The sequence below is a fragment of the Octodon degus genome, unplaced genomic scaffold (genome assembly GCF_000260255.1).
Source record: "Octodon degus isolate 3935 unplaced genomic scaffold, OctDeg1.0 scaffold00148, whole genome shotgun sequence".
NCBI classification, from domain to species: Eukaryota; Metazoa; Chordata; class Mammalia; order Rodentia; family Octodontidae; genus Octodon; species Octodon degus.
In genome coordinates this window covers 6,391,355-6,410,565 of record NW_004524724.1, presented here as the reverse complement: position 1 = coordinate 6,410,565, position 19,211 = coordinate 6,391,355, and the positions used below count along the sequence as shown (strand labels likewise).

The following is a 19,211-nucleotide window of genomic DNA, read 5'->3' as shown; positions in this document are numbered from 1 at the left end:
CATCTCACATCTCCTGTAGTCCAAAATAAAAAGCACTGCAATACCGCTCAAGTCTTAGCGACAGAGCGAGCAACGGACCACTCAGAGGCTGGCTGAGGACTGAGAGAAAAAAATCTCAGAAAAAAATTCCTCCATGTATGCATCAAGACGAGGGTACCTGACCAGTAATACAACCTTGTTTGCAATGAAAAAAAAGGAAGCAGTGCTGATTGTATGAGTATTCATTTCATCATTATAATCCCTACTATGACTTTCCTTAAAATACACATACACATACATGGATACCCCTTTGTATGTCTGACGCACCTTAGAGTGAAAGTTAAAAAATGTGACGGATTGTAGCAAAAGCTGCTGAAGGACTGAAAAACGCTAGTGTGTGAATCTGGTACAGGTGCAGTGTCTTGGCGAAGTCAAATCAAACTACCCACAGTAGAACTCTTCTAGAATACAACCTCTTCATAGTTTGCATTGTTTTAGAAAAAGGGTATAGAAAAGCAAACTTCTTAATCTGAAAAAGTGAAATGTAAGCTTGCATACCCAGCCAGCTCTAGATAACTGTCTTGGAAAAGAAATTTTAAAAGAGAAGGCAAGATGACGAGTGGTCCTTTATTTTAAAAACTCTCCACTCCGATGCACAGCATCATATAAAAAGACATGCACAAGTGTACAATACAACAGCAGGTACACAGTACCAACGAGGACACTTAAGTGAGTTGGGGCTGCTGTTAATTTTGTTCAGCAATGGGTTGTCCCAAACTATTCTACAAGTCTTTCCCACGAAGAAGCCAAATGCAGTTTTAGTCCCCTCATAAGTTTTCGGAGGAAGGGAAATTAACGTACAGAACAAAAAAGCCTTAAACACAGCCCAGTTAAATTCCACCGGGCTTCTATTCTGGCATAAGAACAGCCCTCCTTGTTAAGGGCAAGGCTAGCCTGACACGTGGTGACCTGGCGGCTGCGAACAGCAGGCTACAGTGATACTCACTTATCTGATGGTACACAGGCTTATGCAGCCCTTGAAGCCTTCTCGATGCTTCGGCAGCAAGTTTGCCGGGGGGCTGCATCTTTCCATCTAAGAGATACCACATTCGGGCAAAAGTGGCCCATTGCTTAAACAAAAAGAAAACGAGGACACTATAATTAAAATGAAATAATTACCTTACTGCTATATGCTCTCATACGTACTTCATAGGAATCACCTTTGCAGCACTGAGCTAAATCGTCGTGCAACCTATAGGAAAGCAAGCCACCCCTTCTCCTGAGGCCAGCGTCCCTCTCGGTCCCCGCGTCTTCGGACAGCACTCCTCCAGCGGCCCACACCCGAACCTCCGACAGCAGCCCTAGTTTTTCTTTTGCTGTCTGCCCCCGTTTAGTTTTCCAAGAAACCCTACAGGCTCTAGCCTCAAAGTCCCCGGTCCTGTTCAGCACGAGCGTCCGCTCCCCACCTGCGGTCACGCCCGCAAACACCGTGTCGTCTCGAGATCAAAACCCTCCCCGGACCCGGCTTTTCAACGCTGCACGACGCGATCCCCCTAACTACCTCTCTGATTATCTCTATCTTTTCTAGGAAAAAAAAGGCATGAAAAGCGCTGCCTGAAAAGAGGGAACGACGACAAAACAGCTGCCAGTGGCGGCCAAACCCACGAGCCAGCCTGTGACCACCCGCATTCCCCAGGCACCTCTCGGCCGCGGGTGCCGGCTTCTTTCCTGATTCGGCTTCGTTACTAAGCCCGCCGGACCACTGCTCTCTTTCTAACCAGTCTGAGGGACAGCGTCGGGATACAGGACTCAGGCTCACCTGGGGCGCCCGAGAGAAGCTCGACATGTTTACGTCCCCGGCCGCCAGGGCTCCCCTTCCCGGAAGTCAGGCTGGGCCGGCAGCAAGACCAGCTCGATGGGAAACGCAGCGACCCAGGCACTACGGTTCCCAGCCCGCCCAGGGCTCCTCGCTTCTTCTCTTTCCTTGGGTTCCTTCCAGTCTTCCTACGCTAACAGGAGAAAATAATGGCATTATCGAGGGAATCACGCCCTAGAAGAATTCTCTAAAGTTCCTGGAAACCTACGTAAGGTGGAGGGCGGACACAATTTCCAGCTGAACTGAACGGAAGGAAACCGGAAGTGCCTTCGAGGCGCGGCAGTTTTGATACCTAAATGTAGCTTGGAGCCGGGAGATGGATCGGTACGTGCTGCTGGCGATCTGGGGAGAAGGAAAGTTTCCATCAGCGGTCGGCGAGGAGGCAGAGCATGGGCCAGAGGTGTCGAGGGGTGGCTGTACCGAGAAGCCGCCGGGTGAGCGCGGGGCTCGGAAAGGGCGCGAACGGGCGGCGGGAGGGCAGCCCGAGTCCAGCGGCGGGGCGGGGGCGGAGGTCCGCGACGCGGTGCGCCGACCCCGAGAGAGCCGAGGCGAGCCGGAGGTCGCAGCCTCGGGAGTCGGGCCCAGGCTGGGCGCGAGATGTCCGCCCAAAAATGCCGGGCACGGGAAAAATGGAGCCCCCGCGCCTTCGTCTAGAAGTTCCTCGTTCACGAGATTACGCCCTCAGTGAGTGCTCATGCCGCCCGTGAGCTCCCTGCGGGCCGTCCCGAGAGGGCCGAGCTAGGTCGGGGCTTGCCGACCCGCGCTCGCCTTGCGGCGGAGGTGGCGTCGCACCAAGCGTCGCAGGCGAAGCAGCGGACGGTAAGTGCGAAGGATTTTGACGGATCTAGTCGCTTTTGGTTACTGCGTTTGCTTGTTTTGATCAAGCGGATTTTTGAGGAGGACAAATGAATGTGACCGTGTAGAAGTTGTCACGACGCCTTCTCGTTCTGTTGAGGGAATTTTTGATTTGTGCCGACATGTGTAGGCCAAGGGCTTTCCTATTTTCTCTGCTTATTGGTTAACATGTGCGTAGTTATTTTCCGTACTCCACTCTGCTCTTGAGAGTCTCTCTCAGAGGGTGAAATTGGCATGGCCTCTGCTCTGTAGCTTCGGGATCACTGACTCAGATTAGGTTTGCTTTTCAGACTTCATGGCCACAAATGTTTATCACCTCCTAAAAAGAAGCATCAGTGCCTCCATCAGCCCGTGTGACAGCACCTTCCCTGGTAAGTGTGCCTCATTTATCGGCCATAGAATTTATATTGGGAATTAGTTTAATTAACTTGAGCTAGGGCCAGCCAAATAGCTCAGCGGATTAAAGCACCTGCTTAGGCAGACGTAGAGGCCTGCAGTTTGATCCCCGGGGACCCCAAGCCCGGGTCGCTGAGACAGCAATTGAGACCGGGCATGGTGGCGCATGCCTGTAATCCCAGCACTTTGGACGCTGTGAACAGGAGGATCACTACGAGTCCAGTCTACGCAGTGAGAACCTGTAGACCATGTAGACCCTGTCCTAAATTAAAAAAAAAAAAAAAAAGTTAACTTGGTCTTTTAAAGTATTGAGAAGTATTGTTGACTTTGCAAGGGGAACTGGGATACAGAGGCAAATTAAGGGTCTTTAAACCTGGAAGACATTACCTTTCTCTGCCAGATAAATCTTAAATGTAATAGAGTTGTTACGAAATTACTCGTATTTCACCAACTTGAATTTTACTTCCTTTATAAAACATTCTTGCCTGTTTTTATTCATTTTTTTTTTATGCGTTTGGCACAGGGTCTACAGGGTCTCACTATGTAGATTAGATTGGTAGCAGTTCTCCTGTTTTCAGCCTCCCAAGTGCTGGGATTACAGGCGCGCACCACCATGCCTAGTCTCAATCGCTGACTCAGTGCACCCCAGGAGTAGGGCGGCACAGCAGGCTAGGGATCGAACCCCAGCCGCTGTGCTCTGCCTAAGCAGATGCTTTTTAGCCCATTGAGCTATCTGGCCAGCCCTTGCCTTTCTTTAATACATATAAGGCGATATGGCTTTAAGAGGAGAATTTTTGTCTCATTAAAACTCTATTATTAATGCTTCTGAGTAACGTAATTGCCATTTCTGCCTCCAAAATGGAGGCTTGAATATAGAGTCACTGATGTATGGATATCAGTTGAAGCCATGAGAAAAAAGAGGTTGCTTTCAATAGTGGGAAGAATATCAAATGTAAAACAAAATCCCAACAGTTAGAGGAACTGACACCAGATTTTAAAGGACTGACAAGGAGCAGGCAGAGAAACAGTCACATAAATCACACATTTTAAAGAAAAAGTCAAGTGGAGAGGTCATCATTGATTCTTTTGTTGTATTCCACTGAGAGGTGGAGTAGCAACAAAACTGAAAACTATTGTATTTAGTACATCAGTTATTGATGACTGTGGTGAGTGTAGTTTCAACAGCATTTTGGAGACCAGAACAAAGAAAATTTAAATAGATTTAGAGGAAAGTTGATAAGCTAAAGCAGACAATGAAGTAGAGGCAGAAAATTTCTTCACTAAGGTGAAGTTATAGTAGTCACTGAAAAAGGGAGTGGATTTAAAAGGACTTCATTTAAAAAATACTAATTTGAGAAATGATTGTATTTAAATGCTAATGAGGGCCCTTGAAATAGCTCAGCAGACTAAGCTCCTGCTTTGGCAAGCTCAGGGACCAGGGTTTCATCCTGGTCCTGCATGCTCTGCTGGCCTTGGCCCCAAAGCATGCTGAGCCACAGCTGAGTCTGGGCGTGATGGCTCACGCCTGTAATCCCAGTGCTGGGGAGGCTGAGGAGGATTGCTATGGATCTGAGCTGCTTAGTGAGACCCTGTACCAAATACATAAAAAAATGCTGCTGAGAGGAAGAGGTTGGCATAAGTGGGCCAGGGTCTCAGAGGAGCTTGCAGGATAACAGACCTAACGGGGTGCAGATGGGGCTGTGCCTTTCCTGAAAGGTGTGATTGCTGGTGGCTCCTGCTTTCCTAAGGAAACAGGAGGTAAAGCGTCCTGCTGATTATGGGAATGAGCTAGTGGTGGGCGCTGAGCATCTTATCTGGCTTCCATGAATGACCCCACACTCCATGTCACCTCTCCTTTGGGTCTGGTTTCTGTAACCCACTCTAAAGTCTTCTGGGTTCCTCCGCTAGGCGCCCTCCAGCGGCCTTTAACGTCTTATCCTCCTGGAACATTCTTGCCTTTTCCAAGAAGAGCATCTCTGTAGTCAAGCTAAACAAGCCAGATGGTCTCCTGCGAGAGATGACTTGCATGGCTTGGGTGCTGGTAATAAGCATATGTATATTTTTTGACATCTTTCGAGTAGACTTGATTGAGTTTTAAAAGATTCAAATGATACGGATTTTGTGTTATGATGACCTAATGCAAAGGGTTTTACAATTTTGCTCTTGAAGCCGATTGTTTTGTCTGCATTTTTAGCAGAGATTTTTTAAAAAGATGGCTGGATTGATTATGGAGAACTATAGAATATGTTTACATAGTACACAACTTTTTAAGTATGTGTAGCGTATCACCGATTGATGTGTGGTCCACCTTTACTGTAATAAGCATGATTTTTGTCTTCAAGCCTGTTCAGTGGGTGGCGTTCCTGGCTCCAAGAAGTGGTTCTTTGCGGTGCAGGCGATATCCGGCTTCTACCAGGTAATTGCCACGAGCCACGCCTTCTTATGCTCGTGAGTTGTGCGCAGCTGTTGTTTTAACGCTGTCTGTCTCTGTCGATGTGTTAAGTTTTGTAGCTCTGATTGGCAAGAGATACATTTTGATGCAGAAAAAGATAAGATTGAAGACATTCTCCAAACCAATGCTGAAGAATGCGCAAGTGCTGCTGAGTGCTTTGAAGAGGAGGATGGGAACAGCAGAGAGTCCCTGTCCTTGGCTGAGTATGCCTTGTACTCTTCATACCATGTTTAAAATATTTAACTTTAGAGAGTTCTTCTAAGTCGGGAAAATGAAGTTTGCATGTTTTCACAACAAAATAAGGAAATATTAACTCAAAATTTTAGCTCTTCATTTTGAATAATTTGGACTTTCCATCAGAATAAGTTCTTTAAAATGAACAAGTGGGGGCTGGGGAGATAGCTCAGCGGTCTAAGCGCCTGCCTGGCAAGAGCAAGGGCCCAGGTTCAATTCCTGGTACTGCATGCTGTTTTGGCCCTGCAATTAGCGAAATAGAAAGAAAAGAGAAAGCTGGGTGTGGTGGCGCATACCTGGGATGGCTGAGACAGAAGGATCACTATGATCCTTCTGGACCCTGTACCAAAAAACAAAATGAAATGAAATGAACAAATGGATATCTACAAATGTTTTAATTTTACATTGTGAGAATTATAAAATAGTATTTTAATTATTGCATCACTTACTTGAAGGTAAATTTTGACTGATAGTGTATTTTAAAACTTAACTAGAAATGTCATTAAGTTAATAGCTTTCAATCCAAAGTGTTATTTCCTTTTGCTGTTTGAGGCTGAAAATCTGTGATTTTTACAAATGTACACAAATCTGCAGCATTCCATATAATTCTTCGGATCCACAAAGACCCCTGAGGCTCTGTGGTCGAGTTCACATTTTGAGTCAGAACAGCAAGTTTCTAGATGACAGCTCACGCTCATTCTTTCTTTATAAAACCTCCCAGCCTGACTCATAGCGCTTCCATCATCCGGGACAGATCACTGCTTTTGTTGTACAGTATATCTGGGAATTGTGCAGGCTTCAAGCCTTCCTTTACCTGTTCGTGTCCTTTGTACTGGTTCCCATGGCCTGAACACAGGGGTCAGTTGCATGGTCCCTGCTGTGCGACCTTGGGCCAGGCATGTGGCTTCTAGACCTTTCTCTTCCCGCCCATGAGGGCTTGAGGTCCTTTAGACCTTTCCTGATGTGCCCTTCATTGTGCCTTAAAGTTCTTGCCAACCCATGTTTTCCCACCACGTTAAAAGATAATAAGCTCTTAACAGCCTAGGTTGTATGGTAATAACAATAATCTTCTCTTATGGAGGGTTAACAGCCTATGTTTGCAGACCAAAATTAGAGAAAAAGGAGGGCCGCAAGGAGAGCCAACATTTTGGCCCTAGCCTCCCAAGGTCAATTAAGACTCAGGACATATGAGATATGAGAACTTGTACTATAATGTCATGCAACTCAGTAGTGTCCCAAATTTTCTGATCAAGGAGATTATGGGACCAAAAAGGAAAGTGATCGATGATGTAGAATGTGCCTAAAGAGAGTCACATGGAGAGAAAACATTCTCTCAGGCTTTCACAAAGAGCACATTGGCCAAGCAATGGCCGTGACTCATCCACATGGCTGACACTGACAAAGGTTCTACAGTCTGAGGTACAGGATCTCCGAATAAATCCTGAGGGGATCTCACTGACCTTATCAGACCCAAAAGCTACAACTCTTGTTGCATAGGTCGTGCTTTACCTTGGTCTTAACCATCCAGCAGAAATGTATAAAGGCGAAGAATAAAAAGTAAAGCCATGCTGTTATGTTGAGCTGTAGGGGACTCAGGTCAACAATTTCTGACACCGCCAGTCAAGTGGAAGACCCAGTACTACTATGGACTACTGGACTCTTTTAGAATATTTTGCTGAGTTAACACACCTATAATATTCAAATGACGGAACTAAACAAAAAAGGGGATACAGATGAATGTTCATTTTGTATCTGTGTATTCAATATGCATAGGACAGATAAATAGTTACATTCTCTTAATGAGGGGCCAGGGAGATGGCTCAGTGGAATAAGAGCTTCCCTGGCAAGCGCAAGGGCCTGAGTTCAATCCCCGGTTCCGCCAAAAAAAAAAAAAAAAAAGCCAAAGCATTCACATTCTCTTAATGAATAGAGAGATTTGTTCTAACAGTGTTCATAAATAGGATATCAAGTCCGCATCTTGTACAGCAAATAACCACTAGGAAGAGAATATGCAATGTGTTAATTATTGAAACTGTCCTACCAATTTGATTTGAAACTGTCTCATTGCTATATGTCTCTCAATAAAATTATGGAAGAAAAGAAAAAAAAGATAACAAGCTTAAAGTAAAACTTGTGGTGACTTCATAATTATTTCCACAAGAGGGAGCCTGAAAACCATAGTTTATCCTCTATGGCTTTTTTGGGGCAGTGTCAGTTTATAGTAATGGACTTAATTACCTATGTGACCAACTCTTGAGAAAATTTCATCACAGGGATAAGTTCTCATCATCGTCAGGCATTAAAGGATGTGAAGATGACAGTGCTCTCCAATCAGAACTTTCAAGGTAGTTTAAAGACAAGCAGTATTTTATTTTTAAACACTAGTGAAAGCTTACTTTGAAGATTCAGAACAGTGTCTAATAGCTATCTTTTATATTTAACATAAAATATAATTTAGGGATGTTGTCTCTTTTTTTTTTTTTTTTTTTTTGTCTTTTTGAGACGGAGTCTCACTGTGCAGTTTAGGGTGGCCTTGAGCTCACTTTGTAGTCCAGGCTGGCCTTGAACTCACTTTGTAGCCCAGGCTGGCCTGGAACTCACTTTGTAGCCCAGGCTGGCCTGGAACTCACAGTGATCCTCCTGCCTCAGCCTCCCGGGTGCTGGGATTACAGGTGTGCGCCTCCACGCCCTGCTTTTGCTTCCCTTTTTATTTTGCTAAGTGCACAGTGTCTTCTGATGCCACGTGGTGTGCAGTGTTCGGGTCCTAGCTTCTGCCTGTGCCAGTCACGTGCCTTGGTGGCGATAGTAGCAGAATTCGGTCGTCATTGGGATGAGTGTGGTCGTGCATGGGCGCTAAGCACACGGACCGTCGTCATCTGCCATGACAACCAGTTCTCTACAGAGAGGTGTTTTTCTTCTTTCTGTTTTAGGCTGTATGAAGAATCTGCAGAGAATTTGCATCAGTTAGCAGACAAGCTTCCAGCTCCTGGTAATGCGATGAGTGTTTCCAATAACTTGTGTCTTTCCGTAAAATTTTTTATGAATGAGTCATGAATTTAGTCTTTATACTAATATTCTCATTTTGAAACTTAAAATGAAAAATATGTGCCAGTTCCCCTACATGTTTGTGATTATTATGCCTCACAAACATAGACTAATAGAAATGGTATAATTGAAAGTTGTACAAAAATGTACTGCATTTTTTTAATTTTTAAAAATTATTTATTTATTTATTTATTTATTTATTTGATACAGGATCTCGCTATACATGTAGCTCAGACCTGCAGTGATCCTCTTATCTCAGCCTCCCCAGCACTGGGATTCCAGGCATGCGCCACCAGGCCCAGTTTCAGGGCCGGCACAGCATGTGGTACTGGGGATTGAACCCAGGTCCTTGTGCTTGCCAGGCAGGCACTTAGACCGCTGAGCTATCTCCCCAGCCCTGTACTGCATTATTTTAATAAGTGTGTTACTGAGGCATTACAGTGTTTTTTTTTATTATTTTCCAAACAACATTTTATTTTCTGAGCAAAAGTTAGAATTAAAACATTCATATGTTCTTATTTGTTACTGAAAAGCAATCTTGCCACGACTTGACATTATTTTTCAGAATATTTTCTACGTATAGAACACTGACCCAGTAGACTGCTCTTGGGACAGCAGCTTTCATAAACTAGACCACTGGGATACGTTCTTTCATGGCAGGGCTAATGGCCATGTCGTGTGGAGCAGTCCGCAGTAGAAGAAGCTCGGTGCTTGGCTGTTGTTTTGTGGAACCGTTTTTTTCCTAAAACGCAAAGCATATTTTGTGAAATACTATGTCACAGTGCTCTTAAACTGTTTTTATCCTAAGTTAACCTTTTCTTTTTACATTAACCAAGTAGGTGTCCCATAAAATTTGATGCAGTTTGACCCTCACAGGTGTTCCTGAAGGGGCTTCCTTTTCTGAACATCCTCCCGAGGGCAGGTTCTTTACTCAGCAAATCCTAGTCGGCCGTGTTTCCTGCCACGCGTGGTGTAGAGCGGGGAGGGTGGCGAGTGGGAGGCACCGATCCCCAGCGCAGAGTCTCACAGCGCGCAGCCTTTTAATCCTTGCGCCCACGAAGACCACGTTCTAGTGCGAACAGTCGTACATGGAAAATAACCATGTGGCAATAAGTGAGCAGAGATCAGAGATGGCGACCCTTTTAGGACTGAGGGCCCTGACTGCAGCCACAAATCCACTTATTCATCACCAAGTGCCAACAGTGCAATCCACCCTGCATAGTGAGATTTTAGTTTAGAAAAAAACAACACAAATGTTAACATTTTTTGTCTTAAAAGAAACAATAACATGTGTGCCATAGGTTCACTAGTATTGGTATAGACTTTTTTTTTTCCTGGTGCTAGTGATTGAATCCAGGGCTATGTACATGATACGCCTATACACTGCCACTAAGCTACATCAATAGCTCTTCATTTTTTAAAATTTATCAGGTTGAAAATATGCATCGAAATAATAGTCTTTTTTTGGCAAATTAGAGGACTGAGTTTATCAAATTTTTATTTAGCATTTGTTTCATTTTGATTTTTTTAGTCCTTCAGTAAATTTATAATTTCAAGAAATTTAAACTGGTCCCAAGTTAGTCTTATTTCTCAGAATCCAGTGATGTCAGTATAATTGGTTTTGCTAAATGGTTTACTGTTAAAGAGAAATAATTTATTTGAGCATTGTAATTTTATACTATTTTTTTCCCTTTTGGGTAACAAAATCAAGAGTAGAGGAACACAATGAAATCGCAGTTTTCTTTTTCCCTGTGGATTATAGCAATGGTATTGATAATTTGCAGGCCAGTGTGTATGATTCACCATGGCTACATAATCAGCAAGAGATGATGGGACAGCCCACGGTTGTCTAGTGTGCACTGGCTGTTTCAAGATAACTGGGCTTTAAATTAAAAGATGGATATTTAAAACTTTGAATTCCAATTTGTATTGTTTTAAAGAATTTCAGAAAGTAAAAATGACAATACTCCATTACATCTCCTAAATAAACCTAAAATCCAAATGTTCAGGTAGAATCTTAAGACCCTTCAGGTCTAATGCCTTTTAAAAACTACAGCAGTATTGTTTCCCTTTCCAGGTAGAGCAATGACAGACGTAATACTGCTGCCCTCTGACAAAGACCCTCCGAAGCTGAAAGACTGTTTGCCTGCCGTCGGAGCCCTGAAACATCTGAGAGAATGGCACTCGGCAAAGATCACTATAGCTGGAGATCACTGTGAGACGTAAGCTTGCTCACTGTTACTGTTTGATTGTCCAGGTAGCTACCCTGTCTGACTAGACTCAGCATTTGAAAACTATTTAATGGGGCAAGGTAAACATTTATGTCATACAAGTTGCAAAGAATCTAGATTTTTTTCGTCTTAGATTCCCAAGACTTTTTTTTAATTTTCAATTTAATTATGTATTTAGTATAGGGTTTCGCTACGCATCTTGGACTCATAGTGATCCTCCTATCTCAGCCTCCCCAGTGCTGGGATTACAGGTGTGCACCCCCATGCCTAGTTTCAGTGGCTGGCTTGGCGCAGGGCCAGCATGGCATATGGTACCAGGGATTGAACCCAGGTCCTTGTGCTTACCAGGCAGGTGTTTTGTCTGCTGAGCTATCTCCCCAGCCCCCAAGATGTTTTAAGGTTGTATTAAATATTATTGATTGTGACTTATCACTGTTAGCGAGCAAGGATTGCCTGCCTCTCTGTGTGCTTTCCAGGAGTCTCAGGTTGTCCAGTGAGCAGTGTGATGAACCCCTTGGGTACATGGATAGGTTGGGTTTACAGTGTCACGTCTGCTCTTCGTGTCACATGCCACCATGGACACAGGTGCACATTGCTGTGTTCTGTGGCGTTTCAGTAGGAATCAGTTGTACTTGCCAGTTTGGGCTCTTATTGGTATTTAAGTTGACTTTATTCATGAGTTCTTTCATTCACTGCGTAGTGACTGCTGACTCTGCACCAGGCACACTCCCAGATGCAAGTGTGCTCAGGAAGTGGAAGCCTCCGTCTTTTTCCATGGGAGCGCTGGTTGCTAATGGTCAGCAGCATCTACGACACATGCGGTCGTCGAGCCCCATAGACAGTGTGGCAGGGAGTGGCCTTTCCGTCTAGATCGCTGTCATCTTTAAGCTACAGTTCTGAGGACGGTCTGTCCTCATCCTTAGTGGAAGGTTGAGCACTCTTAGTTTGTGGGGAGACGTCATTTTGTCAGTGTGTGGCTGACCTCGGGCGGCCGATTGACACCGTGGGCTTTCCAAAGCACCCTTACAGGCACACACTGCAATGTGAGCTTTGCCTTAGCCTTGTAGTTAAACTATAACCGTAAAATATAATTGTGTAACTTGCTCTTTTTTTTTTTAAACAGAAACTGTCAGAAGATTGCAGAATACCTTTCTGCTAATGTTGTATATTTAGAAGAGCTCAGAAATGTGATTGACGCAAAGGAATTATGGAGGGGAAAGATTCAGATATGGGAAAGAAAGGTAAACGGATTTCTCAGGTGTCAGGGGACAGAGCAGGCGCTTCAGCCTCGCAGCGCGGAGTTTGCAAAGTCCCTTGGAAATGCGCCCCAGATGAGTGTTCCGCTCTAGCACTAATGGGGCTTTTCCGCAGTAATAGAAATGTGCTATATCTGTGCTAATGTAATGGTCCATTTGCCGCATAGTGCTGCGTGGCACTTCCTGTGCGACTGGTTCAGCTGATGAGCTAAAGTTTTAACTTATTTGATTTTAATTAGATTTAATTTAAATCGTCACTGGTGATATTTTATGTAGTACAATTTTAACATGTAATACTGGGACATAACTTGGCATTAGTGGCTTTATTTTATTATGTATGTGATATACTGCAAAAATAATAGTATAGGCAAGTTTACTTACTGGTTAGCTTCCTACCAAGTACCCCTATAATTCTGAATATTTTTTTAATCTAACTTAAAACCCAGATTTTTCTATCACAAAATGAGATTATTAAGTTATTTAGACTCCTTTAATACTAAATTTCTTCAAAGCCCAGTTGAATTTTTTTATCTTTACTATGAATGAATATGTTTGGTGGTCTTGCTAAGTTGTGTACATTTGGAAAGAAGAATCTAGTGTACATTTTTGTAGCTAGGCAGAATTAAACCCGGACATTTCTTCGTGGTGCTCAGGGCAGTATGGGAGCTGCGTGGGCCTTCGGTTCCCCTGCGGCATTTGGCATGGCTTGTTCCAGCTCGGTCCTCGCACTCCTAGGGCTCTTGAATCCTCCAGGAAGATGGCAGGAATCGGGGTGCTGGGTCTGTCTCGTTGGTTTGCAGTTGCTCACCTTTCTCTCAGGAAAGCTAAACTGCAGATCAAATTTTGTGGCAAGTGTTTTTGTTTTTATCTTCAATTTTGCAGTACTGGAGATTGAATCAAGAGGGGCGTTTGCACTAAGCTCCATCCTCAGACAGTTTTCATGTTTTTTATTTTGAGACAGACTCCCACTCAGTCACTACATTGCCCAGGCTGGGCTCAAACTTGCCGTCCTCCTGCCTCAGCCTCCCGCAGTGCTGGGATGCTGTGTGGGCGCCACCCTGCTGGCCACCAAGTGGGTTTCATAGGTGACACCATAGAGCTGAACGCATTTGTGTGCGTTTTCTGCAATGGTGTGCTTGCAGTTAGGCAGATAAAAACAGTCTTTTTCATGGGGTTCTTTTATTCCTCTTAAACAGAAATTAAATATCTGTAAATCTACAGTAGTCCTTAAAACTTGAACTCATTTTTTAGTGATTAAATCCCTCCGCTAAGAGGTATGACAGTGACTGAGACCATCCATTCTGAGGTTCTTTGGCTACATTTCGACCCAGCACTTTCTCTGCTCCAGTTCTGAGTGACATGTTGGTGTCATAGTTTTTGTACGGATAGTATAGTTCTGGCCCATAGGTTTTTCTAAGAATTATTCAAAGTACAAAAGAATCAGTCAGTAAGTGCCTAGCTGCTGCTGTTCTGCTCCTGTTCCTGCTGCGGGCGCCTCTGCCATGACCTCTGCAGTCGTTACCTTCTCCACAGCAGCCAAATGCTGAGGGTAGAGACACGAGAGGCGCCATCCCAGGCACCCAGCAGTGAGCAAGGCAGCTTCTGACTTTGCAGGACTTGCAGACTGGTGGGAGGCCAGGTCGTGAGCATGTGTGCGCAGAGGGAATCGTTCGGTCCTGGGTCTCAAGGATGTGCCTAACGTGTTCCAGCCAGCTAAGAAAGGGTTAGGGGGAGCATGTCACGGGAAGTTCCACGTAGGATAAGACAGAAGCTGTGTGCCTCGGAGGAAGAACTACCCTGTGAGCTGAGGAATCAAAAAATAGGTGTACGCATGGGTTTCCTCTCAGCGTACACATTGCAATAAGGACAGTGTATGAATCTTTATGATTTTATTCACGATGCTTGAAACTGTGTTCTCTTGGATTTGTTTCAGTTTGGATTTGAAGTCAGTTTTCCTGCATTTTGTTTAAAGGGAGTCACACCTGATATTTTTAGTACATCTTATTTGAATACTTGCTTTCGTGCCAAAAAGATAACACCACCAAAGGATAAAGATATTTTGCCAAAGGTAATTATATGTTTAACTTTTTTTCCCAACATGCATTTATGAATATTTTTATAATTGTCAAATGTTTGAATTTTGGATTACTGATGTGTACTGAAATGTGCTCACTTGCATAATTCTTCTAATCCTGATAATTAAGTGCTGTAGTTGTGCTGTTGTCAGAGTTAGATGCTGAACCCACGATCCTCACAGGCTTTGTCATTTGACACAGTGCTCCTAACTTCGAATCAATAGAGGGCTGACATTCCCTGGGTTTGGACTTACTTGAAGGGAACATGATGGAGTGGAAGGAAGAGTTTTTGTGTTTGAAAGACCTGGGTTTGAAACTTGGCTCTTTCCCTTTTTATGTATTCGATACAATTAATACATTTGTAGAAATGGGACCAGGAATAGCACACCCCTCTCACAGAGTTACTGTGGGCATTCAGTAAGGTATACGAGAAGAGCATCTGACACAGAACCTGACATAGGTTTAATGTAAGTTTAAGAGTGCTAATTCTTATATCAGATCTTCTATATAGTCATTAAAGTAATTATAAATCTTTAGAAAAGAGCATTGCTGGCTTTCTTTAACACTACAAAAATAACGTAAGAGTTATTTATATAGAAACACTTTTGAAATCCACTTTAAGAGATTCATTGTAAGAGTTTACTAAACATAGTGGTCTTGAAGTTACAAGGATATAAATGGACACTTAATACATTATGATTGGAAAGCAGTACAAAAAAGCTATAGTTTCTGATGAGAACCCTTTTTCCCAATATTTCATAGCATTGCTTACTTGAAATAACTTTTTATGACTATCTTTTACAGAAATTGTAAGTTTTTAAGATAAAAAAAATCATAACATTAATGGCTTCAACTTTTCTTTGGTGGTAAAACACTCAGTGTGATAATATATATAATTTTTTGATACTATCAAGGGTAATAATAGTTATAACCTCTTCAAGAACTGGTAGGGCCAGCCAAATAGCTCAGCGGATTAAAGCGCCTGTAAGCAGGCACAGGGGCCGGGTTTCGATCCCCGGGCCTGCCATGCTGGCCCCGCCTCTGGGACGTGCTGAGACGGGAATGGCGCGTGCCTGTAATCCCACCTCTTGGGAGGCTGTAAACAGGCGAATCACTATGAGTCCAATCTAGTAGTGAGACCCTGAACACTCTGTAGACCCTTCCCTAAAAAATGAAAAGAAAAGGAAAAAAAAAAAAAGAACTGGTAGCCCACCCCATATATGTGTATATATTGTGTTTACGTGTATGTATATATTCTATAACACATACACACACACACACACACACACACACACACACAGAAGCATGCAGTGGAATTATCTGCTTTCTGCAAATGTGAAACTATAGTATCTTCGTGACTTGCTTTCTTTTTTTAAAAATTATTTATTTATTTGTTTGGTATAGGGTCTTACTATGCAGCTTGAACTCATAGTGACCCTCTTGTCTCAGCCTCCCCAGCTCTGGGATTATAGGAGTGCGCCCCCATGCCTGATTTCTCATTTTCTTTGCTTTGTTCTTCATGCAAGGCAATTTATCTCCAGTCTCTTTTATCAGTTCCCTCTATTTTAGTGGTAAGCTCTACTCAGAAAAATATTGGGCATTTGTTTCTCTGAGGGAGGCTTTCTCTGTTAATTGACACTTGTTGGCTAATACTCTTCTCTCTAGTTTCTTCAGTCTTTTCCCCACCTTTCCCTCCCCTTATTTTCCTGTATTTTATTTTGTTTTCCTTTATTTTGCTTATTTTTCTTTTTGAGACAGGCTTTCTCTGCAGTTCAGCCTGGCCTTGAACACACTCGTAGCCAGGCTAGTGGTGAAGCTTCTTCGTGCTGGGCTCGCTGTGCCCCTTGCTCCTGACTTCTCCTTTAAATCTCTGTCCCTCAACCCAAGCTCATCCTGTCGTGGGTTTTTTTGCTGTTTTTCAGTGCTGCAGATGTGCATGGGTCATCGGCTGATGTGTTTCTTCAGTGTGGTGGCCTTCTTTTGGTAAAGGGAAAAGGCTGAGAACTTGTATGCACCGTTGCTTGCCTCTTTCCGTGCTTATTTTTCCCCATTACAGTTCTTTCTGATTGCTGAGAAATCTCTGTATCTGTCGACTCAGAAGGGCAGAATGAAGCAGAAGTTGCTCGTTATGGAGGCGTGACGTGCTGGCTTGAGCACTGCGTAACAAGTAGCATCCTACGGCCTGACCTAAAGCTGTCAGTAATCATAGTCACTAAGTCGTCTGCCTCGTTTTCATTTAAAGTGTTACACCAGTTGATTTCTCTTCCAGGTTTTCCATTACTACGGCCCTGCCCTGCAGTTTGTGCAGATGATAGACCTATCAGATCTACCCTCCTGCTACCTGTCAGACGCCGAATTCGAGCTGTATCCTTCGTTTCTGTGGCCAGTACATTAAACACTTGCTGAACGCTGGGTGGGCTGGGCAGGGGCTGGGCCGCCGCACCCTACGGCGCTCCACACCCCCCCCCCCGTGCTCCACAGCGTGCCCCATGGTGCCCCCCCCCCCGTGCCCCACAGCGCTCACCATGCTCCACAGCACGCCCCATGGCACCCCCCGCACCCCCCGCTGCGCGGCTGGGTCCGCCCTGCCCGCAGGCTGCCACGCCTCACCCTGCCCTCTGTCCGTGTGACCTGGGCAGGGCTCTGAGTGCAGGCTCTGTTGGTGCTGTGTTGTGCTCTCCATGACTTCTAGGTTTTTCTCCCTACGTTCCTTTGGAAGAAGTCCGTGAGTGCGTTGTAGGCCAGTGCAGGGCTGATGCTCAGCTGACGTCGGAGTGGAGGCATTTGGTCACGGCAGCCAAAACCATGTTCATTGTTTTCTTCTTATTTGTCTTCTGGCAGAAAAGATGGCAGTTATGAAGTTTTCAGAGAACCTCACCCACCTGAAAACTGTCTAGTATCACTAGAAAAATGTTTTTGTTTTTTGTGGGTTGTTTAGAGGGGTGTTGCCAGATTGGGGTGGAGGGCCTTCCTAAAGCTCTACTGTGAGGAGGAGCTCACAGATGTCCTAAAGATGGTGAGGGGCTGGAGAAGGGCTCGAGCCAGGCAGCGGCATAGGAGAGCAGGTTGCACTAATACGGGTGGCGTTTGGTCAGCTTGCAGGGCTGGGTCTGCAGAGGTGGTCCCTGGATGGGGTCCATGGTGGGCTACAGGGTGTGGTGGGTGTGGAATCCACAGGCCTGGTGGGTTGTGGCATGCAGAAAGTGATCCGAGGTTGCCTGTTGTATAGAAGATTCCCTGAATTAGGGAAGTTAGCACCCTGAAGGAGATGGTGTGGGACAGGCAGGTTTCAGAACTGAGGTTTCAGTTCAAGCTCAGAGGGAGCATGGTAGTTTGCAGAGTAATATTCAATGGGCAGTTTTGTTTTATTTTACTTTTGAAATCTGTCAAACTCAGCCTCACGCTTGCCAGATAGGTGGTACATGGCTGAGCTAGATCCCCAGCCCTGGGCAGTTTTAAGTTTGTTGCGGTCTTAGTTTCTTTGTTCTTTTTGCTGGGACAAAATACCCGACAGCCCAAAGTTGAGGAAGGAAAGGTGTATTTAGCTTCGAGTATGTAGAGGTTTCAGATCATAATCAGCGGGCTCTGGGGCAGGGTGGTGTGGCACAGGAGCAACCCTGCAAGGGGACAAGACAAAGGGGGAGGACAGCCTCTTCCCTCCCTTATGGTGTATGCGGGTGCAACGCTGCATCCCTGGCTCTTCTAACGCCAGCTGAGAGCATTTATGAAGTGAGGGCCCTGGCACTCTCAGAGTCCTTTAGTTAAGGTTCTACATTTTTCAAGTGGACGCGATGAGCAGCGCCCGGAGCCTCAACAGCCTCTTCTCAGCTCGCGGCAGCCTCTTCTCGGGGCTGGCGCTGGGGCTTCTGAAGTCTACCTGCAGAAAGCTGCACCAAAGCACCATGAAGAGTGCTGTTTCCGTGGTTCTGGCGCATTTTAAGTGGTCTTTAGTTCACATTCATTGTGCTTGCCATTGCCCTGGATTTGAGGAAGTTCTACAACTCAAAAAGTGGAAACAAACACCTAAACAAGTGCCACCAGACAGTATTTGTGCTACTAGAATAGACGGAGGACTTGCTAGGAAGAAGGAAAAATTTTTCCCTCCTTGGAAGAAGGAAAAATAATGAGTGTGCCCCTAAAATGTACTGTAATCTACCAGCGTGACTAAAATACAGACACTAATTGGCTGATGTATGTTTTAATATATTTTAAGTACTGTCATATATTTCTCCAAATAATGAACATATTTTAAACTCTTAAGAAACCTATATTGAGAACCAGTTGTGGTGGTACATGCCTGTAATCCCAGCACTGGGGAGGCTGAGGTGGGAGGACAGTAAGTTAAAGGCCAGCCTGAAGACCCAGTCCTAGCCTACGCCTGGTGAGTGTGTGGGAGAGCTTCTGACTACCCTGAGCCAGAGGGACCTATTAGTTCCAACCCAGGCGCAGCGTGGATGAGACCCTTTTCCACCCCCTTGGGATGCTCCCCACCGCTCCACAGCACCTCCCCTACCCCACCCGTCGAGTAGGAATTTCTGCCGCGTTCTGTGAAGCCCCAGAACTAGTCCTAGCCCAGGCACGGTGAGTGGGTGGGAGAACTTCCGGCTACCCTGCACAGGCGGGACCTACTGGTCCCAGCCCAGGGATAGCGTGGGTGACACCCTCTTTCACCCTCTTGGGATGCCCCCCATCACTCCGTAGTACCCCTCCCACACCCCGCCCACAGAGAAGGAATTTCTGTTGCATTCTGGGAATCCCCAGATCCAGTCCTAGTCCAGGCCTGGTGAGTGTGTGGGAGAGCTGCCTCTCCCC

The 19,211-nt window shown here is 45.0% G+C and overlaps 2 protein-coding genes across 3 annotated transcripts in view; one reads left to right on the top strand and one right to left on the bottom strand.

Annotated features, from left to right (window-relative positions):
- Positions 1-1,904, bottom strand: part of Mrpl13 (mitochondrial ribosomal protein L13) — a 31,452-nt gene extending 29,548 nt beyond the window's left edge. For both annotated transcript variants that reach the window (XM_023702339.1, XM_004642281.2), the window contains exons 1-2: positions 1,799-1,904; positions 986-1,109 (exon numbers count right to left, since the gene is read on the bottom strand). In XM_023702339.1, the coding sequence (XP_023558107.1) occupies positions 986-1,109; positions 1,799-1,825 (151 nt within the window). In that variant the 5' untranslated portion in view covers positions 1,826-1,904. The remainder of the gene's footprint in view (positions 1-985; positions 1,110-1,798) is intronic.
- Positions 1,905-1,914: 10 nt separating this feature from the next.
- Mtbp (MDM2 binding protein) overlaps positions 1,915-19,211 on the top strand; it is an 85,894-nt gene continuing 68,597 nt past the window's right edge. The window contains exons 1-9 of the mRNA XM_004642265.2: positions 1,915-2,289; positions 3,001-3,081; positions 5,449-5,522; positions 5,610-5,761; positions 8,723-8,781; positions 10,915-11,059; positions 12,192-12,309; positions 14,258-14,392; positions 16,669-16,763. Of these exons, the coding sequence (XP_004642322.1) occupies positions 2,172-2,289; positions 3,001-3,081; positions 5,449-5,522; positions 5,610-5,761; positions 8,723-8,781; positions 10,915-11,059; positions 12,192-12,309; positions 14,258-14,392; positions 16,669-16,763 (977 nt within the window). The 5' untranslated portion in view covers positions 1,915-2,171. The remainder of the gene's footprint in view (positions 2,290-3,000; positions 3,082-5,448; positions 5,523-5,609; positions 5,762-8,722; positions 8,782-10,914; positions 11,060-12,191; positions 12,310-14,257; positions 14,393-16,668; positions 16,764-19,211) is intronic.